General features: G+C 36.3%; 1 protein-coding gene across 1 annotated transcript in view; it reads right to left on the reverse strand.

Moving 5' to 3' along the window:
* Nucleotides 1-4,277: 4,277 nt before the first annotated feature.
* The window catches only part of GPATCH2 (G-patch domain containing 2), a 100,435-nt gene continuing 85,256 nt past the window's right edge, over nt 4,278-19,456 (reverse strand). Inside the window, exon 10 of the mRNA XM_042893343.1 lies at nt 4,278-7,945. Within this exon, the coding sequence (XP_042749277.1) occupies nt 7,776-7,945 (170 nt within the window). The 3' untranslated portion in view covers nt 4,278-7,775. The remainder of the gene's footprint in view (nt 7,946-19,456) is intronic.

Raw genomic sequence — 19,456 nt, forward strand, 5'->3', positions numbered from 1 at the left:
AACACTGCAATACTTCAAATTCTCATTACAAAATAATTTCAGCTCTATTAATTAGATCCAACAGTAACTCATAGTAATGGATGACAACCTTAAGTGAGCTATTAAATGCACTTTAACACTGATTAGGAAGAAGACAACAAAAAAACCTGGCTACGTTTACATAAAGGTGGAATATTAAACAATACATTGCAGATTTATTGACTTGTGTAGAAACACCTCACCTCTTTTATGTATTGCAGGTTACCAGAACCAAACGTCTTGTGACACTTTGGTGAAGTACACGGCTGATAGCTTAACAAAATGTCCCATATTTAAATTTTCCTTTCCTAATTTTATGTATTATTCTCTACAGGGATCTACATCTATAAAATGTATGGGTGTTTATTCGTTAGATAAACAGGCAAATGGCTTCACCTGCTCTACCACACAGTAAAACAATGCTTTTTAAAATTACTATTATTTTTAATTAATTTTGTACTTTTTGACTCGCCAGGTCCAAAGAAAGCACAGGAATGGGGTTCTGGCCAAAATTCTTCATGCAGCCACTATTCGAGACTGTGGCAAAATTCCAAGCTTCCCTCGCCATGGCCATTGTAACCCTTTTTTTATGGTCCCATACAATCAGTCATGTAGTAGTTCACTAGAAACAATTCCTATCTCAAACCTTTGCCTAAAAATGTGCATCTATAATGAACTGATCCTGCCAAATATATGAACCTTAAACATCATCCAGATGCTTTTTCTCCACCTCCTGGCAGCCTGTGCCAGGAAGAAAAAAAATCCATGTTAGTGGCTATTAAACACTATGAGCAGCATATTGTGACTTCCTACCCATGTTGGAAGTCCAAGCCTTCACTTAAGGAAGACATTATTAGTAATACTATTATTGGTAATATTATTGGTCTCAGCCACTGGTGCTCCACATGCTCACCTTTGCACCTGAAGCAATTATTCCATAAAAGTCAATGTGTCTCTGGGCTATTGGGTGAGCCTTCAGAGCCTTCACACTGTAGAGCAGCAACTAGAGCGATCAGGAAGAACCAGAAACCAAGCTTTTCATGGTAAAGACCACTCACATTCCTCACGTACAGTAGCAAGTAACATAATTACCACTGGGTCTAAATGAAGATGCCCTAAACACTGTCCTTCACATGTCATTTCAACATTTTCTAAAGAAATCATGGAGCACCTGTCTTACTGGCTATCAGCAAGAGTCCTCACCAGCTGAAAATGTGGAAACTGCTGCCATGGCAGCTTTCATCATTGAACTACACCAGAACTAAGGAAGTCTTTAATCCAGGTTAACATACTATTATTGCTGCCCATGGTCAAGAGAATTGTACATTTAGCATTAGTTGTGTGTACGTACACTTTATGTTGTAGAATACATCTATTACTACGAGAAGTATGAAGCCCACCACCATATACACCAAAAGTTTGGCATTTAGAAAATTTTAGATAAATGTTCTACTTATTTTATTCTACAAATTGTACAACATTCAAATGCTTGTAGTAAGCTAGAACATTTGGAAAAACTCTAAGGCAACACTTATGGGATCCAAATTTAATACTTAACTCTTGAAATCAAAACTACAGAGAAGAAATTTTGCAACTTGGTACCTGCAAATGCAACAGAAGAAATTCCTGCCTCTTTCACCACAATACTCTCTAAGAAAACAGCCAAGTTTTTGCGAAAGAGAAACAAATGGGAGGATGGTGAATCTTAAGTGAAATCAAGGATTCAAATGGAGAAACATTTTATGGAAGAAAAAATTGAAGACCGTTAATCCTAATTCTTCAAAGAACCTTTTTCCATCACTGCAATCTAGGATCTAGGTTATATGAAAATATATTGAAACTGTGTTACATGAAATTTCCAAGGAAGTTAAATGAAAAAAAAAAATAAAATCACAGTTCAATAACAAAACTCATTGACACAGACAACAAGGGAGCAATAAGAGATGCCTGAGAAGATGGAGTTTTACAGTGGACAAGGGCAGAATAAGCTAGGCTGACTCAGTGAGAAAGACTGAAGAATTAATGGTGGTAAGTTCATGAGAACTTACCTCAATTACTAAATGAGCCAGTACATCTTGTGGAATTGAGTTTCCTGTATCATGTGTTTTTTAATCACTAATAATAATACTCTTAAGTGGAAACTAATGTACATTGAAATGATATATTTCTTGCTGGCTTCCTTTTTTTTGTTCACTGGAGAAAATATTTGGGACATGCTCCTTCTGCATAGTTCTAATGCATGTTCTCCCTTGCTTATTTTCATTGAAATTTGAGCAATTTCAAATTGCTAAAACTTACACCTTTCTGCTATTTCCTTACTGAATCAAAAACTTTTTTTTTTTTTTTCCTTCCCTTATTCTTGTTACTTGGCTGGAATGAAAGACTACATAGCACATACAGAATTAGTTAGTTACTGTACCCAATACTAGGTACAGCAGCCAAACAGGTGCTCTGAAGAAACTCTATGCTAAAGATAGTCCAGTATGATCCAGCTGACTCTAGGGTTTTGTGGGAACTCTGTTGCCATGGAAAATTGAGGATCCATATCTATAACAGGGAAGGAAGTTAAGACCTCAAGTCTGCAAACACTTTTATGCATGCTTATTTTTATACCTATGAGGAGCTTCACATCTAGAAGTCAATGCAGATACTCAAGTTCAGAAAAAGTTACGTGTCTTCCAGTCTTCATCAGTTTGTGGCTGGGGTAATAGTAGTCTGGTGGGGCTGAAGAAAATTCAAGTTTGAAGTGTCAAAGTGTCAAAAAATAACTCACAAGAGCAGGAGTAGGCCAGTCTAAAAATTGGCCAGGTGAGGTATGAAAAGCAACTTCACTAGTCTGGTACAAATGACAGAAAATCTGGAGCCCTGCCACTTAATATAGACATGAGATAATATTTTGAGACAGAAAACATGGGGAATTATCACTTAACACATATATAGTTATACTTTTTCAGAAAAAAGGAAAGGAAGAACAACACTGAAGACTTAAGGCACACTAAGCTGAAGATACCTATAATCAAATATTCTGAATGATAATCTAATTTTCATTCTCAGCTTTTTACTTAAAGACTGACTATTCAAAACAAGCAATCTATTGGCCAAAATACCTCCAGTATCTGCTTTGTTGAAGGACACCCAAGACCCACAGGAAGCCTATGCATTTCCACTAGAATTATCTTACTGGCAGGTTAGCCATGAAATTTTCATTGCTTTAGTTAAGTTTTCCACAACGACTCAAAGCAGACATATTAAAAAGTTTGTTGATCTTACCAAAGTCTGTATATATGGTATAGCATAGATAAACAATCTATGCTGGTAAAGCTCACACAGTTTCTATAGCAAAAAACCGCCCACCATTTAAGAATATCGATACTGAAATTGCTGTACATTCTCCAAGACTTTTTCCAGAACAGAAATGTCATTAAGCAAACACACACGCGCGCGCGCGCGCGCACACACACACACACACACACACACACACACACACAACCATAAGTACTGTGTCTGTAAATAAACAGACGAACGTAGCTGCATCAAAACTTTTCCAGGAAGAACTCAAACCGAAAACAAGGTGTTCTTTTAACATGCTAGATTAGCTCTAGAGCTGAACAAATGGACAGTGAAATAATTCTGGTTTTCACTATGCTGCACACTGCAGGCTGAACATACTGCCTTTAGGTACGGGACTCTGTTGTGGGCACCTTGGCAGATGCTGTGTACTAGCTATGCCCCTGCTCCCAAAAACTCTGCTATCAATTAAAGCATAATTAAAAAGCCTCCTCACTGCACAGCGTAAGAGAGGGAAGGGATCCCCATTTTTGATATGCCTTTACTGCCCAGCACAGGGAGCAGAAAGAAGAAAAAAATGGTGTGATTTCTTCTTGGAGCAACAGTTTTGGAGTCCTGCTTGAAGAGAAAGCACAATCATGTCACAGCTATCAAAGCATACACATACTTAAAGAATGAAGAGGACTTGTATTTAAACATCCCAGAAGAATATGATAACAAAAGTAATGCAGATATTTTATATGTGGCATTTTGTGATGTGGTTCATGTTTTCTGGTTAATAACCATGTGGAAAAGTACTGGTAAGGAGGTACAATACTTTTACTAAAACAGTGTTAGCACAATATACATGTGCTTGCTACAAGATATTAGCAATCCTAATCACATTTTCAGAAACAATGCTTTTGCACTCACCTGAGCAGTAACGCCGTCACTGAAAAGGGCAACTTAAAGAAAAGAACATACAAAACCCGTGGAGTCTAATTATTTTATTTCATCTTGCATTTGTGCTGTTAAAGCAAAGCGTTCAATACATATTATTTAGCTATTTACTGCCATTCTACACCCATTATTGCCCTAATTGAAGAAAGACAAATGCAGGGACAAACTTGTTAAAATAAGCATATCGATAACGCTTCTCTGACTTCAACAAATATTTACTTAAAAACAGTATTCTGCCAGCAACTGCTCATGTGTTTCTTTTATTAACAGTTAATGGCTTAATTCACAGAACTCTGAAACACAATGGAATGTAGCAAAGTGTGATGTTGATAATACTGGATGTGTCTTCTTTTTTACTAAACATTCTGCATAGGCAGAATATTATGTTAACAGCTTAACTACCAATTAATCAAACACCTAAAGGAAAAAATTTGCTGAGTGATAGTAACTTTTAGATACAAGATGAACCAATATTTATGCAGGCATAAAAACCTCCAGTATCATAGTCAGTACGAATTCTTATTGGGAATAGTTTTACATGTACTGTAAAATAATGTGAACCAGTTGTATAGCAAGTATGATTGTAAGTTAAATAGAAGATGATTTTAAGTTATGCATGGGAAAATCCTGAAGAAAAATAACCAGGTACTTCAACTTGTTTTAAAGCCAACAAACATTGCAGTGACTTATAAAAGACAAAACAAAACAAACCAGAATGATTTTGTTTTTTATTTTCCTCCTAATGCTAGCCTTAATTGTGCAAAGTTACACTACCAGAATATCATAAATCACACCTGTGAGAAGTGATAAAATGATGTGATTTTGATTGGGAATTTTACTGCATTAAATTACCTCAAAAATGAGATTAAAATATTCTAATAAATCAATTTCTTCTACACCTGATTGTTAGCTGTGGCATCTAAAAATATCCGCTGGAAAACAGTCAAGGTGTACTTATCTCCGTATGAAAATCAATTTGACCGGTTTTAGTGTCTAATAATTTCTAGCAGACTGATATAAAACAAAAAACACGGGATTTGATGAGACCCACCCGTGGGTTCTGAGGGAACTGGCAGATGAAGCTGCCAACCACTATCCATCGTATCTGAAAGGTCATGGCAAACTGGTGAAGTTCTGACTGACTAGAAAAGGGGAACCATAACCCCCATTTTCAATAAAGGAAAAAAAAGAAGATCAGGGAACTACAGGCCAGTCAGTGTCACTTCTGCACCTGGCAAGACCATGGAGCAGATCCTCCTGAAGGTCCTGCTAAGGCACGTGGAAAACAAAGCTGAGGTGACTGGTAGTACCAACATGGCTTCGCCAAGGATAAGTCATGTCTGACAAACTTGGTGGCCTTTTGTGATAGAATTACAGCATCAGTGGATAAAGCAAGAACAACTGATGTCATCTACCTGGACTTGTGCAAAGCAGTCCTGCATGACATCCTGACTGCCAAACTGGAGAAAAATGGAAATTGTTGGATGGATGACTCACAAGATAAGGAACTGGCTAGATGGTCGCACTAAGAGAATTGCAGGCATTGCACTGAAAGAATGGGAGTGTGTCATATAAATCTATTACTGTAAATAACAAATACAGAAGCGAGCACCTTTGCTGCCTGCAGAATTCCAGGTTCTCTGCAATTACATGGCCCTGGAACTCTTTGGGTATGGAATGTATTTAACTTGGTTTGGTATGCAAGAGATATTAGAAGTGTCCAACATACATTATCCTATGCTCCAAAACTTTCCATAAAAAGTTTGCACTGATTATAAATGCCAAGTCTGTTTAAAAATTCTTGTATTGTTAAAAGGCAAAACCTCACAATGATATCAAGGATGCAAAGAACAATAAATGGCTCTTCTGAAACTCATAGAACATCTGCACTCAGCTATCATCAAGAACAAGAACAGGTACTAACCTTTTAGTCTACACTATATAAGTTGTGAAAGAAAGTTTCCGAATTGACAGTACTCACCCTGGAAAGAATCAACAAAATTTTTAAGAAAATTCCATGTTATAATGTTGCTACATTTCCTAGCATTGCCTTTCTGGAAGAAAAAAAAAAGAAAGGTGAATCTGAAAGAAAAAAATCAGTGAAAAAAACAGTTCTTAAAATTCATCACTATTTCAGTTACATGAAGGAAGCTGCACTCCTGTTATTCTCAGCAATTATCTTTGCAATAATCTTTAAGATATTTTTCTAAGCAGTTTGGTAGCAAGGACAGGGAAGAAAAAGAAACTGAAGAACCAAATCCCGTTCCCTCTACAATCAAAGTAAATATTTCTAGCTACTACAGCAGGTGCAATATTTTCTCCTTATACCATCTGCACAACTGTTTTCTTCAGCCCTATCATTCAATTTTAAAGTGGAATTTGTTTTATACTACAGACCAATAGTGTCCTGGGAGCTTGATTGGTTGCCGCTTAATGAAATTACTTCTGCTGATATTAGATACATTAGGATACTGATTAAAACACTTAATGACTCCTCTTGATTTTAAATTGCTAGCTTGGATGTTTAAGAAGCTATCAAAGTATCTTTTTCCTTCCTTTCCTCCATCCTAATCTCACTTCTTCTCCTTTTTCAGTTACTTTATGTTCCTTAAACATTGTGGCTCACTGGTACCAGCACAATCACAAAACAAATGTTGAACACTACATTGTTTAAAATACCAAATCCCAGCATATTAACACTGACGGGGGCATCTTTAAAACACAATTTTCTGGTTCAAAGTTGAAATATATCCTTGAGTATAGACACATTAAGGATTATTCATATAAAGAGATAACCACACTCAGAATAAACTCTAAAATTTTAAAATATCTGCTGAAAAAAGATAATCCTGCAAATGTAAAAACAAGTATAAAGGCTTTACTTTTGAGCTTGAACGTGGAAGACAGTGATACATTGCCAGATAATGATGTTGAAATGGCATTCCTATGATGACAAAACCATTTTTCATGCTCTTATACAAAATTGTATAACATATCACCTTCCAGCAGAAAACATGTATATCTTACAGGCAAAATGACAGCTTATCCTCAAACACTGTTAAACACTAGAAATATCAGGTTTGGAAACTTGGCCTGAAAAGGGGGAAAACACAATTACTATATAAACTTCAATTTTCCTTGACAAACCTTATCAAGGCTCTTGAGATGAAATTATACTTACAAAAAAAATTGCTTATATACTAAAATCTGCTGTGTCAGAAGGTTCTATGAAAAGAAGCAAATACACTGAGTTTTTTACTTAATACAAACTTTAAGACCAGAGGAAATAAAAAAGTACAAGTGTTTGTAAATTTTAGCACCATTGTAAAATTAGATTCAAATGCCGGTTCTGTCACTGTGGCTGTACCTTGCAGCTGGAGTAGCTGATGTGAAGCACACAGGCTTCAGTGATGTTTGAGAGAAGAACAACTGGACTTGCTGATCATAACAAATAATACAAGTTTGCAATTCTTGTCTTTTTAAATTATTTTCAATCTTTACTTTCACTTGACAGCCAAAGTGCATTTCTGTCAGCTGAATCCGAGGCCGAGTCCTTTTGGTCTCTGGATGGCTCGTATTGGCTCTGCAATCCCTTTCCCGTCTGGTCCAAGGCCAGTGCCAGGAGTCCAGCCCATGCTCTGAAGCATTCGGTTTCCAATGTTGTTTTCTGGGATTGGTTGGGTGTTTTCACCTACGAACCCTGAGATTAAAGAAACACACAGCATTAATCAGCACTGCCTGCCATGTGGAGAAAAGGAGGATAATCTCCTCTAAAGCTTTAAACCTTTCTATTCTCCTAATTCATCTAATAGGTTGCTAGAACAGGCTGTCTTTGCATATGTTGACCTCCTGACTGCATGAGTCCAAATAATGCAACCTAAGGCTTCACTTTATTTTCAATATTTCTGACTCCCTCATTATTTAAGTGTGACAAACACTGTTGTGGATCCTTTTTACTCCAATACAGTGGATTTTACATCAGTCTTGAAGAATATGCATCATATGCTCAAGTCTACCAATAAAAGGGCTAGATTACACAAAAGTCTTGTCCTACACAATAATTAAGCAGAGACACACCATACTATCATGGCCAGCTATCCATCCTCAGCAATATTATCAATGCTCAACAAGATAACTTTCAATAAACACTACAAATGTTTTCTGATTAAACACTTGCAGCTTCTACAGAGATTATAATATAGACAAGAGGTCCAATATTCTGAAATATGGGTATATCCTTACTCACTTTCTGTTTTACTAAAATTGCAAGAGTTTTGATATTGTCCAGTTCACTTTTTGGTATTTTCAACAACATTTAATTATGTTTACAGGCTTCTTCCTAGACAACTGTAGAAAGTTTCACATATACTACAGAAAAGACCATCAAGATTGCAAAGTGTAATTTAACATTCATTTTCTTATGAAAATAGCAAAAAGAAATGTGAATGTCAAATGACAAAGCATTTTTTTTTTTTTTTCTCCAGGCTTCCAAGCTCCTCAAGATAGACTTCTGGAAATGACACATGGGTAACCTTCCCTTATGTGTCTATCTTGCATCAGGAATACAAACTATATTAGTTTCAAGAATTTGCAGTGATTCTTATGACATCACAAAAGGCAAAATTTTAAGAATGAACTTTTAAGCTAGCACCAGCCATTGCATGTAGGTGGTTGGTTTTTGTTTTTATCTTTGTACAGCATACTCCTTCCCCCTGACAAGAGAACAACAAAACCCACCAGATGCCCAACACCAGACATTCTCTGCTTAACTTTTTACATGCTAATTCTAGCCTGCTACTTTCTGAAAAAATATTTTAGGAGGAGTCCATGGTGTTTTGTTTTTGAAGGCTATGTTGTCTTCAGTCAAGAATTTACCAGACAAGTAGCTGGCTTACTAAACAGGAACAAAACAAAAGTTGAACAAGCACTTCTGAAAAGCTTCATTTAACACCCACAAAACAAAAGCAAAGCTGAACGGGGGGGGATAAAGGTTCAAAAGAAGAGGCGCATTATGGTGACTGAGTTGATGAATTTATGGTACTCAAACACAGTTCACTACAGATCCGTTTAGATTCAGCAAAACAGTGGCTACATGAAAGGTAGGCAGCTTCCAAGTACCTCAGTCTTCGAGTCAAAGTAAAAGGGAAATGCACTGAGAGAAGGCATTCTTTAATACTAGTTTGAAGCTATGCTTAATGCTAGACTTAAAAAAGGCTTTTAAGTCAGCAGACTCTCATCCCCGAGAGGGTTTCCCTTGAACTGACCAGCACAGAATTCAATGACCAAGACTTCCTTTCTTTTCAGGCCCCCACAGGCAGAGGCAATTTTCATACAGTCAAGTCCCTGCCATTGCCTGGCATACACAACACAGGCTTTGCAACCTTCTTAGTTATACTTTCTAGGTCAAAAAAACAGAAAGAAGAAAGGCAATGGTTCAACAAAAGCAAAGGTAAACCTCACAGGTAAAATCCTGGAAGCCTGTTTTGGTTCACTCTTCACAGCAACTCATGGTAAGAAATGGTGTGTGGTTTCAGTAGCCACAGAACAATTAAGTGAACTCCAAAGAAAGAAAGATCCAAGAGATCCATCAAGCAAGAAAGAACAAAAGTAAGAGTATATTTCATAACATATAAGTATTGGAAATACTAAACCATTCGTAATATTGCTTAGACAAAGACAAATGCTGCTGGGCTGGCATGCAAGGCACAGTTTGAGTCAAAATATACAGCTTTTTGTTAGTCCATTTGGGGGGAAATCCACATAATTTTTCCTGTGAAATACATACCTTTGTACTTGAACATTAATTCTCATGAAATCCAGAGCAACTTCACAAAAAAACGCACAAAGAAACAATCTGTATCATGATATAGTTAAATAATTGGATGTTACTATTTTGTAAATTTTTTTCTTAGTGTTGCTCGTTGTGACATTGTTTTCTTTCTGCAACTGACAGGAAAATTAGAATTCTTTTTGTTTCAACAGACATACATACATCAGAAATGCATATAAAAATTGTTTTTTTCCCCACTGAATACACTTCTATTTCCTATCAGAACACCAAGGCCTGCCCTCAAGCCTTCTGTTCCATTCTTACACTTTGCCAAGTTACAACAAAAAGAGAGAGCAGAAACTACCATAAACTTGGCTTCCACACTCCCTTTTGGGCAAACAATCAAGCAGCACGCACTGTCCAAAGGGTAAAGTGCTTGGAGGTTTTCTATAGCAGCAATAATAAAGCAAAAGCAAAAAGCCACACAACTTGCCTATGTTACTCTCATGTAAATAATGTAAATATGAATAGCTTTTATTTCAATTTTGAAAAAGTTTAATACATGCAAATCATTTGCAGTATAGTCAGCTTTTATATAAACATTTCTATGTCTGCCTTAAATTTCTCAAATGATGAATAAGAATTGCGGGGATATGAATTTATAATGTAAATTTTTTTCTGAATCAGAAGAACATGGGTAGTTGTATTCATAACTGCCTTTTTCCTCCACCTCATGGTCAATCAGAAATAAAAACAAAATAAAACCATCTCCGCATCTTCGACCCGCTGCATGATCGAAAAGAAGTCTTAAAAAAAAAAAAATCACACTACACTGTTTGTTATTTCCCTGACCCCCAATTCATATGCTCTGGGCATTAATTTTCTAATTAAAATCGGTAATTGTCCTTGTAATATTCATCTTCAAGTTCAGTTTTTAATTCAAGCCTAGGGCACTTCTTGGACTAGCCAGTAGGGCCTTTTAGAGAGAATGGTCCAAGCACATTGGCCTTGAAAAGGGCTGTGGTACCTCTGGGATGTGTTCAGTCTTGACCCACCCAGGAGCAAGAACAAAATCAACGCATTGTGTCATCTCACAAAACATAACTATGCAAAATCAGATTAAGCAAAAGAGAAGGGGATGCATTTTTCAAAGTTTATTGCTGTATGGGGCATTGTGGGGTTGCATGAGTTATGAGGAAGTTTCTGTATTAATAATTTGCTGGAATCCCCGATGTAGAGTCTTTTCTTTTTACAGCCTGAAAATGTCTCAGTTATATATATTATATATATTTGGTTCCTGAACTTTCAGATGAGAAGCCTACATGCAGGACTAGTTACCATCACACAAGTGAGGACCTAATACTGAAGAACAGTAGCTTGCTTGAGAGGATAGTACTTAAAAATTCCTCCACTTGCATCCCTTCACTCAGCAATGCTAGTAGCCTGAATAATAATTTTATAAAGCCCTACCCTCAAACATTTGTGCACATGAATAGACACACTTCAAGGTCTACATTTATAATGCATATGACCTTACATACATGGAATATGATGAGAAAGAAACAAATCTAGGAAGAGAAAAAAAAACTCACCACATTTATGTAACTTTTGATATGATATTTATGATGTTATTAAAGGCAAGTTTCAATGAAAAATAAAGGTATGCAATTTTTTCTTAACAGCTGTTGAGACAGGTATGTCCTGGTTAAACAGTACACTAGCATTCAGTGCCATACCCTTGATTTTACAGTGATTGCCATGAATTAATTTAATTCCATCTGTAAGCTAAAATCAGATCAGAGGTCTAATGCTGCTGCAGGCTCCACATCTGTTTAATCATTTTTGGATACAACAGCTTGCAAAAGTTCAGGTTTTAAATTTGCTTCATATTTAAGAAACAATGCTCCTCTGCAGGAAACAATGAGCCTATGCGTAGTTTTGATCAGACAGATACATTTTATTTGCTAAAAGCTTCTTGTAAAATACTTAAAAGCTCACCAATTAAGTTATCATGTATTATAGAATAATAAAGGAACTGTGACCCTATCAACCATAATTGTGACAGTATTTATTTGTATGGTCCAATTTCTGGGTAAGACTAATATCAAGTATGTTTGGTTTAAATATGTGTCAATAAAATTGGAATTCAGCTAGGTTCAATCTCTTAAATAACTCTTATTTTAAAAAGCACTACTGTTTTTATTTTTAAGCTGTAAGAAGCAAATTAAGGCATACTGAAGTAATTTCATCTCTGGCCATTGAACTTCTGTGATGCTAAGAAATTTTTTTTTTTTTTAAACAGTTCTGAGAAAATGACACTGTACAGAAATACAGTCCTGGCCTTTCATCTTTCTTTTATATGATTAAGACCTGGGAGTAGAACAGCAATGACTTAGCAGAGCATTCCACAACTATTATTTCCTTTTCTATCGGTCTCAGCAGCCTTAAATCCTTTAAATCCTTTCCTAGAAGGATCTCTTTTTGCTTGGGTAATTTTTGCAATACATGGCCTGCTAACCCTTACCCCCTACTCTAGATCTCACGTCTATCACAGCAGTCAGTCTTTCTACCTCAAATCTTCCAAGGTGCATTGTGGATGGTAATTCACTTGCGTAATTGGCTCAAGAGATGAAAATCTTGTATCTGCCTCTCTTAGCCACTAATCTATCCAGCTGACTGCAAGCCTAATTGGCAGCTTGTTTAGTAATTTGGCTCCTAAAGTGTTGTATTGATGTTGGATAAACAGCCAATGGAAGGCGAAACGATACATGCTGCTTCACTTTAAAAGCTAGTGCACTTTCCCCCTCATTTTCTGAAAGCGTTTAATATTCCATCTCTTCTTTTTCTCTTCTGATTTCTGACTAGACAGATGAGCTCAGAACAGTAGGGACTGATCTTGATACACAATACATTTTAGAAGGAATGTAATCAAAATAACATGCTACTGCAGTGCATCTTTGCTATGTTCACTCTAACTAAAAAAAGGGGAATCAGACTACCCAGATATTTATATTCTTAAAGCTGTTTTGGATAATTGTACAGAGTCTGGCAGCCATACTGTGATTTTTTTTTTTTAAATCAGTACCTCTAGTGGTTTTCACAATTTACTATGCTGTGGCAATATAACAAAAACAAGCAAACAAAGAAAACCAGATATGAAAATAATGCATTATTTATATAAGTATTTGAGATTGAATTGTTAGACTAAACTATCACATATGCCTCAAAATGAGGTAGTAAGGACTATGCCTCAATAATAGCCTAAGAATTACGTTTAGGTAAGTCTGCTTGCATTGCATTGTACTCTAGCCACTATAGAGATGAAACCACCAGAGAAGGCAGTTAGAACCTCAGCTGCTGGAAGCCTTCATACCCACCCAGCATCCACAGCAGAACTCAACGTCTGTGCTGCTACAGTTTCATTCCTATCATCTCACTGCTAGGTGCATTAAAAGTAATTGTTGCATAACTGCAGCAGGGGTAGATGCATCCTGTAGTACAAACCCTAGATTTTATATTAATTTCCAACCTTCCCAATTATAAATCCACACACTGATGGAAATTTGGACACTGAACTGGTTTAACTGGTCTTCCATTATTGCAGATCACTTGGACTCCCAAGTGTTCTTCCCCTTTCTTGCTTGACTGGGCCACACTGTGGGTGAAGTGTATTCTTTTGCCTATTCAAGCTCTATTATCTTTGGTTGGAAAAAGCCAGAATTAGTAGAATTCTGCTTATTCCTTGGTAGGGGAGAATCTCTTGATATTTGTATTTTCATATTTGTATTTTCACTGGGGTCCAAATGAGGCCAGCTTTATTCCCCTATCTATGCTGACAGTCACTGGACAGTATTTCAGAAGTGCTTCCACCAGGGAAAATTCTAAAGTTCTGCACAACACCCTCAACACTTGCCAAAATTGCCCTCTTCTGATAAGTTTTCTCTAACTTGTATGAAAATAATTGTAACCTTGCACTGAATCCTGCTGAGAAAGAACTTAAACCACAAAAAATGTTCTCCAAATGGATAGCCCTATTATTAATTCCAGCAGAGAGATTGAGGATTAAATGGATGTTAGGACTATGCCTCTATGTTCTGAATAACCTTAAACCAAATTTGGATGGAACACCAGGATACCACTGCTAATGGGTAATAATTACTTCTATCACTGATGCTGTGCCTACGTAGTTAGAGTATTATCTTCTGCCACATTAAATTTAAAGATGAAGCTTAATTTATTGAAACTAGTCAAATACATCCACACATATATGTATTTACTATGGGTTAAATAAACATTTGCCTATTTTTCAGGGCCCATATCTACACTGCTGCTAGAGGCTACTTTACTAAGAAGTATATAATAATAAACATGAAGAACAAAAACTTGAACATTACTAAGATTTCTGGCTAGAATACATAGATGATAATACAACTTAGATGACTTTTGTTTTGGAGAGCTTTCTAATAAAATGAAGGCCTGGGAAGATGCTGAACTCTCCATTTCCATTTGAAAGATATAAAAATAACCACAACCAGCAGCACTTTTTCTCTTTAAAATGTTATCGTGTCACTTATACAAGCCAACTGCAATCCTTGTGTTGGTAATGAAGACCTCAGAATGCAATTATTAGACGTGGACTTAGCAGTGATAATGTCAAGCTATAGGTTGACAATAAAAAAAAAAAAAAATCAAAATTTCCTCAGCTGTTCTCTTCATGGCCCTCCTCTGGACCCACTCCCGTAGCTCTGCACTGAATTTGTGTTGGGGGCCCCAGGCCTGGATGCAGTACTCCAGATGGGGCCTCATATGAGCAGAGTGGAGGACAACCACTTCCCTTTCCCTGTTGCCATCTCTTTTGATGCAGCCCAGGATGCTGTTGGCATTCTAGGCTGCAAGTGTACACTGTTGGGTCACATCCAGCTTCTTGTCCTCCAGGACTCCTAATTCATTCTTTGCAGGGCTGCTCCCAATGAGTTTTTCTTTCTGTGCACATGCCAGGGATTGCCTCAACCCAAGTGCAACACCTTGCACTTGGCCTTGTTGAACCTCATTAGATTCATGTGAGCCCACTTTTCAAGCCTCTCCAGATCTTTTCGGTCCCCTTTAGTGGCCACCAGGGATTTTGCCTGACAGTTACAACTTTTCAAATATCATGGAGCATGGCTTGGCAACCACATCAGGCAGTTTCTTCAGGACCCTGAGATGCATGTTGTTGCCCTACAAACTTGTACAGCCTCATGAGGTGGTTTCTCATTTGCTCCACTTTCACACTGGGAGGGATAATGCTCCCCCAGCCTCATCTAGAGGTTCAGGGTTGTGAGAAGTATGGGAAGCCCAATTGCCAGGGAAGGCAAATAACTTGAGTACCTCAGCCTTCTCCATGTCTTTTGAAGCCATTTCTCCCTTCTCATTTACCAGAGAGGGTACACTCTCCTTTGCTCGTCTCTTCTGACCTGCAGAACCCCTTCTTGTTATTTTTCACATTTAAGTTATTCGTTCCAAGAACAATTTATGATGCAAGTTCAGTTCCATCTGTGCTTTGGCTTTCCTGATCCAATCTCTGCGTGACCAAATGGCTACCCTCTGTATTCTTTCCAGGCCAAGTTTCCCTGTTTGTACATTTTCTTATTTTCTCTCAATTTGAGCATCAGGTTCTTGCTCAGCCATGCTGGATTCCTGCCTTTCCTGCAAGCTCTTGCTCTCAGAAAAGCATCCATAAAGCGCTGCAGCTCTGTTCCGTTCCTATGTCCCCCTGTGGCCAGTATTCTAGGGGATCCCATCCACTAATTTCTAAGATGGATGTCCGCTCTCATGAAGTTCAGAGTCCTGACTTTGCTCTTTGCCAGGCCCTTATTCTCCAAGATCAGGAACTCAAACTATCAATGCATCTGAGTGGTTGACAAAACAATCAAGCAAAAATCAAAACAAAATTAAAAAAAAAAAAAAAAAGCAAAAAAAAAAAAAAAGCTCTCCCTAAAGCATTTAAAATGGAGGTGGCTCCTCTGTGAGGACTGTTTCTTTACAGTACCTAGTGTTGTTTCTAATGCATGGTACACCCAGATCTTTCACTTTTTAACTGACTTAGTGAAAAAATGAAAAAAAAGCCTCTAAAATTCCATCTCATGGAGAAATAAATTGCATTAAAAAAAATATATATATATCTATAGGCTGGATGCTCAGGTAGATAAGCTTTGTAACTCATAAAAGATGATAAGAATTGGTGTACTGCGATAAGAGAGAGTATTCACAACATGCCAGTGTTGTAACTGCTCTATGAAAAGAGATTTCTGTTGATAGAGTTGTACATTTAGTAGGTAGAAAAGCCATGAATCAAGCTAAGAAGAAAGTAGGCATAAAATAGTTTGTCTAGAGTTTTGGAAATCTACTGACAGTTCATTCAAGTCAGCAAAAGCCTTCCCTGTCTTAGCAACTATTCAGTAACTTGACCTTCACCACAAACTCACCCTCAGAAACCTCTGTTATCACGGTGTAATCACAATCTTTTTCAAATCATCATTTTGGTACTGCAAATATTCAGGTCTGATTTTTAATAATGACATATTAAGCATCAGCAAAATAGTTTGCTTAGCTGTTCTGTTGGTAATTTTTAAAAAGGAATGAAAACATGCACCCTTTTGATTACCTTGTTAAAGTGAGTCATGATGGCACGATAGGAGTGCTCAATGTTTCTACTGTAATTAAGAATGTCATATTTTTCATTGAAAAGCTTTTTTTTTTTTAATGAGTTTTAACTTTGTTATTTCAGTCTGTATCAGCCTGTAACATAGCATGCAACACTCCAAATAGATAAAGACATAATATTTGAAGTTTGCTTTTCATAAAAATTATCAATATTAAGTTGTCTATAAGATGCACAATAACATATTTAATACGTAAATTCTTTGTATTTCAACTACAAGATACCTTTCTTTTTAAACTTAGATTTTGCAAATCCACACTACAAAGCACAATAATAAACACCAGATATAGAAGAACATTTTCAAATATAAATAAATGGTTATTTATAACGCATACAAATAAAACTTAACATTTTTGTTATTCTGGATCCAATTTTCTACACTCTTTAAATTAAGTTATTAACATCCTTCAGACTTGAAGCAGAATTTGCTCACCAAAAAAACCAATTTCTTTCAGGAAGCAAGGTTTAGAAGCATCTCATATAAAGACAAACAAACAAAAAAGAAAAAAATAGCTGATTGAAAAATAAAATCTTTACAGAAGGTGACAAAGTCACTAGGAGAGAAACTGGAGTAAATATATCATGGCATCTGAAATTCTGTAGCATCTGCTAGAGACTTTAAATCGGTAATCTTGGTTGTTTACTAGAAGCATTTCCAATGTACACATTTCAACTATAAACACTTCATAGAGAATATCCTTTCTCTTCCATACAATTTTTGTTGTTGTTTGTTTTGTTATTATTTTCATTGATATCAGAACGCAGTTTTGGTAGGGTTATTTCCAAGATGATATATTGGCTTGCCTAAGAGCTTTTATACAAACTTGAGGACGTTGTATTGCTGCAGTGAAATACGTCAGTATGTCACCTGAAATAGCTCTACTGCTCAAGTAGACAAAGAGGGCATAAAGATATTAAAAATAACCTGGCGCCAAATTTTACTTCTGAATGACTGAAATAATATTGATTCCACAGAAGGAGGTGCGCAAAAACAGATACTTCTAATGTACAACACTTGAATCTTACAAGCAATTGTAGAAAGTAAACAATTTTTTTTTCGATCTTTTTTCAGTTGATAAACCAATTACCTGCCTAAGCTCAATTAATACACAGATGGGGCTACATCAAGCATCCAAAATCCAGAAAATTAAAAAAAAAAAAAAAACAACAAAACAGATTAGGACTTCACTACCAGGTTTTAACAATCCATACATAACATTATTTCCTGCTTTCTTCAAACTATATAATGCACTGTGTTGCTCAAACTTTCTTGCTTCAATAGTTTCTCATTGCTGTACAAGTAAATCTACATCCTTTGCTACTAATATACACAAACCTATTGGTATGTGACTTTGACTCCAGGTTGAGAACAGGTTATAAATTTAGAAATCAATATCTAACTCTATCAATATTCATTTTATTTTTTCAATACAAAATACAAAGGTGAAAGAGCAGTAAATAAGTTGGAGTACTGAAATAAATTGGGTGTTCTTGTCACAATTAATAAACGTTTAACCAATAACGCTGCTTGCTACAGAAGTCTATAGCTTTTCAGAAGTCTGAAAATAGCAGGTGCTTCTCTTGTGAGACTCAAAACAGAGAACATATTTCAATACTTCACTGGTATTGCCAGTTATTCTCTCCACTACTACTGAATCTAAACATTTAAATGATAACTTTCAAGGCTGTGCATAGCACTACTTCAGCAATTTAGCAATTTCTTTATCACTAATTTTTTTTTTTGAAAAACACAGATTATTTTTAAGACGTTTCCAGAGACTATAAGCTTAAGCAGGTCATGCTTTTTGTGATGCTATTAAATTTAGTAGTTTATTTCCACTTTTTCCTCATAGCACACTAGAATGTTCAGTTCAAGTAGTATACTTTAAGAAGCAAAGTCTATGGAACTGTCTGATCTACAAGGGCTGCTCCAGAAGTAATGCCTCCCACTTTATTATGCTGGCCCACAACATTAGAGATAGATGTTGGTGGAATGGAAGCAGAGGTGGAAGCTTCCTGACAGTATTCCATTGAAGACTGTTGCCATATGACAAATGGCAGCAGAGGGGCAGTCTGACAGAATACCATCTGACATGGAAGTACATATCAAGCAAAGGGGTGTCACTGAATTTTTCCACATGGAAAAAATGGTACGCAATGACATTCATTGATGTTTGCTGAATGTTTATGGAGACCAAAAAGTGGATGTGAGCACAGTAAGGTGGTGAGTATGTTGAAAATTAGAGCAAATTTTCAGCTACAAAACATCACCAAATAGTGTTATTATGCTCTCTGTATATGTTGCAGTTTCTATGAAAATAAATAGGAGGCATTGCTTTCAGAGCAATGAATGTACCTTTGGTTTTTTTCAGAGGACTGACTTCTATTAGGCAAAACATTGCAGCACACGCGTCTCAGGAAAATATTTGCAGTTAATCACTCATTTACAGACAGCATTTCAGATTTCACTGTTAAATAAGGAAGATTATTAGCAGAATTCTACTTCTATCTTCCAACTTCCGTTCAAGTAAGTACACACGTATGTATTTTTCTTTCAAGAAAATATTTATTCACAAACTCTTCTGCATAAAATTTAGTCCTTCTGTTACTATATCTTATCTGAAACAATTGAAAGGAAAATAATACAATATTAAAAATCACCATTTTAATTCAGATTTCCAGATGTATTTTCATTCTTAAAGGATACCATACATCTTTCATAAAATGGTTTAAAATATTAA

The sequence above is a fragment of the Lagopus leucura genome, unplaced genomic scaffold (genome assembly GCF_019238085.1).
Source record: "Lagopus leucura isolate 7727_CA_CO unplaced genomic scaffold, USGS_WTPT01 Super-Scaffold_73, whole genome shotgun sequence".
Taxonomy (NCBI): Eukaryota; Metazoa; Chordata; class Aves; order Galliformes; family Phasianidae; genus Lagopus; species Lagopus leucura.